The 11380-nt window shown below is 41.5% G+C and overlaps 1 protein-coding gene across 1 annotated transcript in view; it reads right to left on the bottom strand.

Moving 5' to 3' along the window:
- Window positions 1-5758: 5758 nt before the first annotated feature.
- The window catches only part of BNIP3 (BCL2 interacting protein 3), a 37466-nt gene continuing 31844 nt past the window's right edge, over window positions 5759-11380 (bottom strand). Inside the window, exons 4-6 of the mRNA XM_009278131.1 lie at window positions 8736-8842; window positions 8479-8628; window positions 5759-6747 (exon numbers count right to left, since the gene is read on the bottom strand). Of these exons, the coding sequence (XP_009276406.1) occupies window positions 6696-6747; window positions 8479-8628; window positions 8736-8842 (309 nt within the window). The 3' untranslated portion in view covers window positions 5759-6695. The remainder of the gene's footprint in view (window positions 6748-8478; window positions 8629-8735; window positions 8843-11380) is intronic.

Raw genomic sequence — 11380 nt, forward strand, 5'->3', positions numbered from 1 at the left:
AATCTGATGCTTCGTGTGTTATGTGCTGTAACACTATTTTTAGGCTCAAAAGTCAGTGAAATTGTTTCTGTCAAGCTTTTAACCAAAGGTCATCGTTTTGTACCCTGCCCAAAGGCTGTATCTAGAAATGAAGTAACCTTCCAGGCTCCCTTGGCAGGCGTGCAAGGACTTTCCCATGGAACTGCTCTGTCCTAGAATTACAGAAGGGAGGTGAGCAATATTTTCCTATGCCCACGATTATTCCTGCATCACCAAATAAACCCTAGTGTTAGGTGGGTTGAGTTTTTTTCTCTCTCTAAGGGTTTCCGTCTCCTGGCTGTTCGAGCGGCTCTGGCGGCAGCTCTCTGGAGGCGGGTGTTCAGGTTGGGGGACAATCCCCTGTCTCCACGGGTGGGACCTGGGAAGACGAGCAAGCGTTGGCTTGTGAGCAGGAATTCATAACCCAGTAGCTGCCAGGTATCCAGATGTGCTGATGGCCTGCAGTCAGGAGCAGGAATCCCAGCTGTCCGAATTCACAACTTGTACTTCAGGTGAACATTTAGGGAATTAAAATGCAGTGAGAAGGCTGCTGCCGGATCCCTCCTCTCACAGACGGTGCGGGAGCCAGCAAGGGGCTTACGCTGGAGGGGCGAGGGGAAAAGGGAGGGCCAGTCATCGGACTTCTCAGCATGATGCAAATTTGTTCATCAGCTGTAGATAAAATACTTGGGGTTTTGTCGTCCCATTCTTTGCGTCCCGGGTTTTTAATAGGCAGAATAGAGCCCTGTGCTGATCAGGTTGGGTAAGAGGAACCAGCCTGACACTTCCCTGGTCCGAGTGATAGTTACCTGGTGTCTGAGCTGCCCCAAAGAGCGAGCTGTGACTCGGAGCAAACACATGTGTGGCTCTCCCTTGATGCTCAGCGCTGGGTGGTATGTGGACACACGAGTGTTGTGCCCAAGCATGCCTGGGAGCTGAGCACGGCCCCGCATGCCGAGCGGGGAGCAGGCCAGCACCGGCCCTTCCCACCCCTGCGGTCCGCCTGGCTGCAGCCATCGCTGTCCCGTTTAACTCGCTTTTGACACCAAGTTTGATCCAAACTCCTGTGGTGCTTACAAAACTGGTGCCAAGAAGCTATGTTAAGCCTTGATGAGTGTGAATTTCACAGGCATATTTGAGCAGACAAGCATCTGCATTTGGCTGAGCTTCTAGCAGGGAAACAGCTGAGGAGTCCCCTGTGGTCTGGCTGCAGCAGGGACATTGCGGGAGGAGGCAGCTCTTGAGCTGTGGAGTTCTCCCTGGGCTGGGAGTCTGTGCCACTTCAGGTGGTGTTAATAAGTGGCTCCTGGAAGTAAACCTCCTCCTCCATGCAAAGTGTGGGGTGTGAGGAGTCTGCAGAGAGAACTGGTTTTGCAGCAAATCCCCTCTGTTGTAGCATCCTTGTAAGCTTCAGTCTTAGAGGCAGCTTCTGTCTCTACCTTTGCCAACTCCTGATGGTGGCCCTTGTATGTTGAACTTGCCCAGATGCTGGCCATCCTCACGGTGTCCTCTGTGGTTTAAATAGGATTTGCAATGCATTCCACGTGCCCCAGAGCCATCAGCTTAGCCTCTGACCCTGCCCGTTGCTGCTGAGGATTACTTTCCACCAGTTAAAGCAAAGCATGCTGAAATGCGAAGCTTTAAACCCAGGTAGAAAAAAATACTTTAAGACTGCAAGGAACTGATTGCTGCTCTGGAGCAAGAACAGGCTTCTGGTGCGTGCCTTGGGAGCCTTTGGTGACAGCTTGCACGGGACTTTCGAAAATGCCTGGATCCATAACAATTCTTTCATTACTTCCTTTTAATATTTGGTAAGTTTTTAATACCACAACTTCACTGAATGTATTTCTTGTGCAAAAGTATGGAAGCCTTCAGTGTGCCCTGCGCCGGCTGCCACTGGCATGAGCTTGCCAAGCCTGAAGGCACTAAAGCAGACCATGACAAGCTCTGCTTTGAACAGGACTGGCTGCCTCCTGCAAGCCTGTGCTCTGGCTGAAGCTCTGCACGGCCCCAACAGCATCTGTGTGCTTAGGAAGTATTTCACCTTCCCGACCTCTGTCTTACGTGAACCATCTTTCCACAGTGAGATTCCCTGCTGCCCCTTTCCCAGTCCCTGTGGCCATGAGGGCTGGTGGCAGCTGAGGTGGCACAAGCCCCAGCAGCCACAGGTCACACCAGCTCAGCGCATCAGAGGTGCAGCCAAGCCGTTGCCCAAGCGAGCTGGAGAAGTGGCTCTGTGGCTGCCATTGTCATTGGAGAGCAACGGAGCTTCTCAGCCTTTTAAAACTCTGGTGAATCGAGGCTCCAAAAGCCAGGTACTCCAACACTTACTTCCCAAGAGTGCTTGATTTCCATGTCCCACCCAGGCCAGTTCCCAGCAGACAGCTCCTGCTGACAAAGGGAGCGTCGCAGACCTGCAGGTGCCATGGTGGTGCCCGAGGAGCGATGCTGTGCGCAGCCTACCCTGTGCCTGCGGCTGGCGTCCTCCAGTCTGTCCTTCATGCTGGGTCCACCTGCAGAGGGGTGACCCCAGCGGAGGGCACCCTCCCCAGCCCCCAGCTGAGCCCAGGGGAGGCGGAGGGAGCGGCGCCAGGGCCTTAGGTCTGTGGCTGGAAGCACAACTGGGAATGAGGTTTGTTAAACAAGTTATAACGAGATGTACTCATTCTTGTCTCTCTAAAGAAGTAAAGCTCCTTGGACTGGAAGTGTGTTGTACTTAAAATGCTACTTATTTATGTTGTGACCATTTTTTTTTTTTTTAAAGTAAGTTTAGTTGCAAAATTGACTGAATTTTCCATTTCCTCTGGTATTAAGTGTGAGGGTCAAATGGCTTGAAGTCTTCAGTGCAAATTTTGTCAATATCTAGCATGTTAAGGCAGTTCCTGGTCATTTCTTCTAGTATTTATATTTCTTTTGGACTACTTGTCCACTGGTTCCATGGCTTTAGAGAAGCCTGTGCACTTTAAAGCTGTTTTAAAAAATTGATAACTGTGAAATTTGTATGAGGTATCTATTAGAGAAATCAGTGTTGAAAACGCAAAGGCAAAAGGCCAACATTTGACCGTATAAACTTGATGTAGCTCTCTAAGAATGCCTTGACCAGTAATTGGATAATGTCAAATATTTTGCTAGTTTAATGGCACCATGATGACTAGTTTTTGTTTTAACTTTACTTCTTTCAATCACATTAAAAACAATTATTACGTATACAGCAGTTCAGCTTGGATCAGGGCAGCCTAAGAAGTTGCTGCTATAAACACAAACCTCTGATACAGAAGTTGCCCATCTGATGATTTTCTTTTAGGTGTTTTTTCTGCAATGGGTAATCGTCACCTTGGGCATATCATATAAATATGGTGGATAGTGGGTTGAATATGAGGTTTTCTGAATGATGATCCTAAAAATGTGGGTAAATGGAGTGATACTGTCTCTAATGATACTTGTGTAAGTCAGCGCTCCAGTACCTGAGTACAGCATTAGCGTCCCCCAACTATCTACAAAACAAGTATTTATCACCTTCCGTTTGCTGTAATAACTGAAAAATGGATAAAATATTTTTGTTTGATAGCTTTAGGAAAACTAGCGCACACCTGCACATGCACACCGAAAAAGCTCTGTTGAAACTATACTCATCCGCTGCAAGATCAAGGACATAGGCTCAGATCCTCAGAGATAATTATGCATGTAATTCTAATTAAAATCAATGTAAATTAAGAATGAATAAGAATTAAATGTATAACTACCTCTAAAATCCTCATTCGTTGTGCCTAATCTGAAAAAAAAGTTGACCGTCTGCGAATGTTTGTGGAACAAGAGACTGAGATGACTGTTCTGCCGCCCGCCTTCTCCCTGGTCCTGTCTGGATCTGTTTGCTTTCGCTTGCTCACTCGCTCCAGTTTGACCACAACAATTTTAGTGAACGTTCAGCAGTGGGCAAGGGGTTTTCCGGGCTGCGATGACCTGCTGGGCAGGGTACCACACTGCGTGAGACCGACATTGTAAAGGCTGACATACCCCTCCGCCTGTTGCCCGCGGGTGTGATCCCGAGGTATGGTGGAGCTGGTGGAATAATAATGAAGAAAAAAAAAAAAAGGACACTATAACATAAACCACTTCTCATTTCAAACCAAAGTAGCAATGTAAATTAGAAATGTTTTCTCAGCAGCCGTGACAGGTAATAGGTATGCCACTTGTCAAGGTGCTGGTAAAATGATAAATATGCAAATAACATGGTTTAAATATACAGAACACTTTTTTTCATTTTACTACTATCATCTGTGGTAACAGTTCCATAGGACATGAAAGTGTAACAAGAAAGTTCACGCAGGTAGGACTGCGTTAGGGTGTTTCAGCTTGCCAATGTGACGATACGCCCTGGCTGCTTCTGATCCCACCTTTGCTTTTAGCATTCAGGCTCCAGCCTCGCATCGAAGATTCCCGGCTGCCGCAGGAATGTTAACAAACGTCTACTTTGCAAGTCTGTCAGGGTGGTAATGCTGTTCCTGTCCATACAGGATCTCTCTGTTTACGAAGAGAAAGGAGAAAAAAACAATGAACCGATGTAGTTCCTTTATTCACAATCGATACCTTCATACCACTACATTTTGCAATACACAATAGGAGTATTCAAGTGAGTGTTGCTTGAGTGTAATTCTAAGATGCCCTTAACAGTTTCTGTGAATCGTTCAAAATACCAGTCGTGATAAGAGTATGGACCTGGGGAACTTCCAATGCAGTCAGTGTATCTTCACTTTCAGTGAAAACAAGACAGACCCAACACAAATGAAAAAGGACAAGGGTAAGGACCTTGGTTACGTAAAACGTGAATGTGTGCACGCGCTGGAGCTTGCAGAATACCTCACTCTACCTGCTGTAATTCAAGGAACGTTGGGTGTGAAGTGTTGGGTAAGTTGTTGGGGTTTTAGCAGTATTTATAAGGAATCTTTTATTTAAATTCGGATGCAATGGTATAAAAAAAAAAAAAACTTGCTTTTTCAAAGGGAGGGAAGCAGTTGCTCTAATAGCAATTCCGATACCAATGTTTTTAATACTATTTTGGTGGAACACTGAGGTTCAACTCCAACTGTAGTCAGATTAAAAAAAAAAAAGACTGTGTCTGATTTCACATATGGGAAATACTATTCAGAAATTAAGGTAATTCTATAAATCCACTTTTTATTGCACATACAGACATACAGTAAAAAACCCCAAACAGATCCTGGTCCTCCTGTAAAAGGTGTGTGATTAAATGCATACGAACGAGAACAAGTGATTTACTCCCATGGAAAATGAAACACGTGTGCTGGCCTGCACAGCGGCATCTAGTCCCACAGCTGTGGTGACAGCACGTGATGGCAGGACATGGACTCCGTACGGTATTACAAGGTGCCCACTAACCACATTTTCACAGGTTCCATTTCAAGCACAGAAGAAAAAATCAGTACTGCTAAATAAGGACAAAAATAAAGTAGAAAGCAAACTTATTTTTAAATGATGATGACAGTGCAAAGTAGAATAAGTATTAGCAAGTTCAGTGAGTTTCTCTTTACTGAGTGACTTCTACTGGCAGCTTAGCCATATTCAAGTTTAAGAATAAGCAATGAAGTTGTTTTCTACAGAAACTTCTTACTTATTTGTCAGTTATGCAAGTAAACAGTGTGAAACTCTTGTTTAAAGACAAGGAGCCTTGTCAGCCACTTTCAACAATTATTAGACAAAAAAAGAATGAGAAAACTTTGAATCCATGAGGAACCTTTTTATTTAAATATATAAAACATGATATTTTGGCAAACATTTATTTTCTTCTCATTAAATAAGGTAAAATCACTGAATGAAAAGGCATTCCATTAGTAAAAACAAATAAGCAAGCAACCCTTTTTTAAATCTATACAAGGATGAGATGCAAATTTATTATTTTACAGCTAAAAAGACTGAGAAGCAATAGTCTGCAAGTACATACAACAGAAGGAACTTCTATTAATTGGGGAGTTAAATAAATGCCTTTGCAAAAGAAGCTATTTATTAGGCACTGAAGTCCAAATTTTAATTCGGGCTGTTGCACATCACACTCTGAACTAGTAAAAACTGACAGAAGTTTCACTCGTATGCTAATTTCTTCCAGCTGACTTCCAGTGTCTCTCAACATTTCACATCTCACACAAACGTGAGAGCGAGCTAAGCAAAATCTACGTACGGAAGAAACTGCCTCGAGTGAGGTAAAAGCTTCTCTGACTTCCCATATATGATACATAAGGCCACACATTGTTTTGGGCTAATCCCTTAGTGTCATGATTACAGCAGCAGTGACAAATATTCACATCTATGAAGTATAAAGAAACAGCAGTTTAGATGAATACCTAGCTGAATCACAATTGCTATATTAAAGCTAGGATTGTTTTTAAACATCAAGTTCTAATTTTCAAAGATACTTCACCACAAAGCAATATAACAGATGTTAATGCATCTGAAACAAGCTCTACGAATTGATCCAGAAGACTATATATGATATATTAGCTTTAGTGTCTCTTTTCCCATTCTTACTAAACTAGGAACACAACATTTACAGAACAAGTACACACTGATCACGTAGTCATCGCAAGCTCAGACATTTCTGCTGTTCACCTCCTGTATTCCCAGATGAGTATTTTCTCTGCTTTGAAACTACATTTCAGACGCCTTTAAAATGTACTGCTTGAAGCTGTGGTCGTAAGGCGTCTTCCAATGTAGATCCTGAGGATCAAGAACATATGGTCAGTGAGTGTTGCATTTCATTTCAAAGAGAATGTACAGCATGTAAGGAACACTTTTTTCTCATCAGGTTACTAGTTACATAATTTCCAGCAGGAGCAGCAGTGCCAGCTATAATTAAGTGGGCAAATCAAGTGACTACTATGAAACTCAGTTTTCAGTTGCTAGTGACTTTGTGCATACCCTTGTCTAATAACACTCCCCGAGTTCTAAGACTGAATAATTCTGTGTAAGCTGTTCAGTTTCAGGAACACGAGAGTCAGAGGTAAGTATGGGGTTAGCAAGAACACGCTGCTTCAGGAGGTCTCTAAGTCGGATGTTTTATTACCTTTTTCCTTTTGTTATCTTAAGTTTTTCCATTTGCTAAATACCTCTGAAATTCGTAAACCTCTCATTTTACTGTCATCTTCATGTACTTCTTACTGTTTCTCTGGTCATTATTTTCCAGCTTGGTATGCTTTCACAGCTGCCCTACATTGCGTCTTCTATTCGTGTACTTCTTGTAGCTTAAAGAAATTATTATTTTGAAGTGTAACTATTTTATTGATACTGTATTAAGCACTTTCTGAAGATGTGACTTTGTTACTCGCTCATTACTGAACTGGAATGATGCAAATTTGCAGCAGTGGTGGAAGTGACCAGGAAGAAAGTAAGTACTTACATCACCAAATGTGTGTTTATTTTGAAAGGAAAATTCCATTATGCTTTTATCCTATCTTGTGCAGTTACTTATTTTAACTTTGAAAGGAGTTAAATTAGTTTCATGTTACTTTTACAGTATTATATGGCTAAGATCTTGATTTCGTACAGGAAGATAACCCGTGCCTTCATCCACGCAAAATGATGCATACCCCAGGGACCACAGAAGATTTGGGCTGTCCCTCCTTCCACTTACTGCAGCTGTGCAGAGTCCTCCTCTTCCCCTCAATCTCCTGCATCCCCTCGCTCTCAACTTTCGTAGCCTTGATAAGGTTCAGGATTTTTGCAAGGGAGTGAGCAGAGAAAGAGCAGGACCAGAGCTAATGGAAGGTTCCTTGGAAAACAGGTGTCACCCCAGAACTCGTTTGACTTCTCCCCTAAGCCCTCCCATGTGGCACAGCATACTCTGATGGGAGAGCGGCCAGACGTGCCTGGATTCCCAGCATTCTTTGCTGATATCAAGGAATCCGTCATGCTTAGGCACAGGCAAACTCTGATCCTGACTAAAAGGCATTTAATCTCTTCCCTTTAGTCTGTGTCCTGTACCTGTTTTTAAAGAAGGATCATTTAGCCCCTAAATCATCTAAAGAAAGCCAATTCCTGTTTTGTTTGGTGTCCCCTGTCTCTCCCAGGTGTGAGCGCAATTTTAAAATATATTAAATAGTATCTTTTTCCTTTGCAATTAGTTGTGAGATTAAAAGTCATATCTCCAAAGGAACCAAGTATTGTGTAAGTATAACTATAGTTCATATATATAACTCCTAATTTCACTGCCTCTTAATTATTTTGAAAAATTCTCAACTAGTAAGAAAAGCAGAAAAGGAAATCTTGATACATTCAGCAATACCACAAGCAGACAAGTAGAAAGCACTTCCTGAATAACTATCTGTCCCCCTTCTATGGAGACAAGTGTATTACTCATCTTTTAGACAAAGAGGGAATCGGGAGTCAGAATTAGGCCTCAGAGAAAACAGGTAAAAAAAAAAAAAATCTCCTTTTTAAATTTAAACTTACCCTAGTCCAATGGCAAGCAAATGAGAAAGAAGCAGAGATGGAAGAAAAACCTTCAAAAATTCTGCTGAGAATATCCCCCCTTTCTTCATTACACTGGTATTTCTCATGCTGAGAGTAGCTGTGCGCCTGGGATGTTTAAAAAGGAATTCCCTAGTTTTGAGGAAGAAAACACAGTCACAGCGTTAACAGATACGTAGTTAGACTTGTGGAAGTAAAAGCTGCATCCAACTTCATCCAGAAACACTGACAGCACTCACTTCGGTGGGATGTTCTCTGGCCTGCTGGACCAATCCCATATCCAATCTGCATTCTTCTTCAGGAGCCTTTCTACTTCTTTCCTCCTTTCAAGAAAATCTTCTTCAGACTAAAACAAAGAGCCATTATCAAACAGTACTCAGAACTATGATAGGCAGGAAGTTAGCACTGCAAAACAAAGCTCCTGTTCTGCATCTAAGACCATATGCTAGACTACCTCTGAAGCTCACTTCTCCCATCTCTTCCCACTGTGGACTCTCCATATCACTTCTATTGAAGTATTTAGATCCTAGATAAAGACAGGGGGAGGAGGGAGATCTGTCTTCGGAGCAGGATGTGAATGGAAAAGACCATAGCCCATATTTGCTTAAGTAAAGACTACCCTGGAAATAAAATGCCAGAGCCCTGCATTTAATCCTTACATATAGGATCTGAAAATATCTCCAGTTCGCACATCTGACTGACGTTTGGCAGAAGAAACTTTTTGCCTGCATTCAAAACTGGATGGATGTCACACTTATCTGAAGATCCTTGATCAAGCTAATACAAGCCAAGTGAAACTAATTCTAGTCTCATAAAGCTACCTGGCTTTTGGGCCAGTATTGGGAATACAGGTGAAGTGAGCCCAGGTCTATCTGCACAGATCTGTGCAGAAAAAACACACCCAAACAAACAGTGGCTTTGTTTTCAAGTGAATTACAGCGTAAGTGCTGAATAAGAATATAGTTTCTTGCTTAACACGTGCATTAAATGGAGCCAAGGTCTCATGATAAAAATAGTATCTGATCATAGAATTTTATATGCACACATACCCACTTAAGAATGGAAATAAAATTGTCCAGGCTACTTTAATTCTGATGGTTTTCTAACTTTTGATTATTTGTTCTCAAAGTCTAAATAATGATCTTAAAACATATGAAGGGTTTTCTGGAAATATAAAATAAAAATAATTTCCAGTAATGTATTTAGCTAACCTACAGGTGGTAATTCATTCAGCTAGATTCCTATAGGAGTTGTAGAGATGATGGGAAGAGTTTCAGATAAAGGAAGAGGCAATGGGACCAAGCACATTTCATGTAATTTTGAGAACTGATTAAATCTATGTATTACTGATACAGCTGTGTAATTTAGAAACTGTATGAAGTTGAAACCCCACAAGGTTAAATATTGTACAAACAGTGAACACATAGACTTTGTTTTAAAAAGTTCGTAACACTGGGTAGGAAAAGATAATCCATGAACTAATACAGCCAGCCAAGGAAATCAAGGAGACCCCGAGATGGTAATACCCAGCGCGCACTCCGCTACAGATAATAAACAATAGTAACTGAAAAAGGGAAGTGATGGAAGAAATCAGGTTTTTTTAAAGTAAAATGCAAGGGTCCTGAGTTCTTACTAGAATTAAAGAAATAACATTGCACATTGGAGCATGAGTAACTGTTAGTGCTGGTAACTTTTGCCAGTTCATCATACGTTGCTATTTTTTTTCATGCTGAGGCCCCAAGTGAAATATAATCTTGATTTCTAATTGCTAACTGCTAACCCTGTAAGAATTAGTCACAGGCACGGAATATACTTCAATTTAATGAGAAAATAGTATCTCTTTGTACGTAAACAGTGCAGGGAGAGCGATTTACCCAAGATAATACAGCAAGTCTTTGTAAGAGCAGAGAAATTTACCTAATCACTTTCAATACTTCACTCCTCAAAACGTTTTTATAAGTAAATTTATTCATATTAAAGCTAGTATCTAATTACAGTGAAGACAAGATTTTAGCCTGTCATCATGCAATAAGCTGTATATTGATAAAACATGGCTAATATACAGTATCCTTTTTCCCCACTCTTTTCTCAAATGTATTTACTAATTTTCTTTGCAAGTATGTAAACAAATGTACAAAATGAAATGAGAAATAACAGTTTTTCAAAGCAGCATGTAGAAATGCTAAGTACTAGTTGTTAAAATGAAATGGAATTATAAAGCTATGGCAGTGCTTTGACAATGTATGTTATTGGCTGGCACGTTTAAGTGACTAGAAATTCTTGCTGCTGTCAAATTCACTTTTTAAATTTGTAATGCACCAGTGGTAGTGCATTAAACAAAATTTCATTGTGGGGGGGATGCATGAAATGTATCAAGTTGACAGTCAAAGGGAGAAGAGGAAACTTCTGCATGCTAAGTTGTCCATAGAACATTAATGTTTACCTATATAGCCATGTATATGTCCACCCTATTGATGCGTTTCCTATACATCTTAACGTAAAATCCGATGTCTAACACAATCTGTTAGACTTACATCACAATCGACCTATTGAGTAGAGAGGAATAATGCTCCCTTCACAGGACAAGGGAAACCATGATAGAGAATACGTCTCAGGATCACCAGAGGTTGGAGGCTCAGCAAGGTGCTGACTCCAGCTCTCTTGAATTCTAGACCAGCAGTTATCTTCTGGATTATCTTTTTTCCTAAAAGCTACTTGTAGGATCTGAAGGTTGGCCTTTTCAACTTGTGGCTAGAAAGAGGCATTTGAGAACCCAGCCATTTTAAAAGACAATAGATTAGGGCTCTTAAATCCTTCTGAAAAATCTCAGGTTACAGATTTAAAAAAAAAAAAAAAAAAAAAAATACACACAAATCAGAAAAAA

This window comes from Aptenodytes forsteri, unplaced genomic scaffold (genome assembly GCF_000699145.1).
Source record: "Aptenodytes forsteri isolate BGI_AS27 unplaced genomic scaffold, ASM69914v1 Scaffold15, whole genome shotgun sequence".
NCBI lineage: Eukaryota > Metazoa > Chordata > Aves > Sphenisciformes > Spheniscidae > Aptenodytes > Aptenodytes forsteri.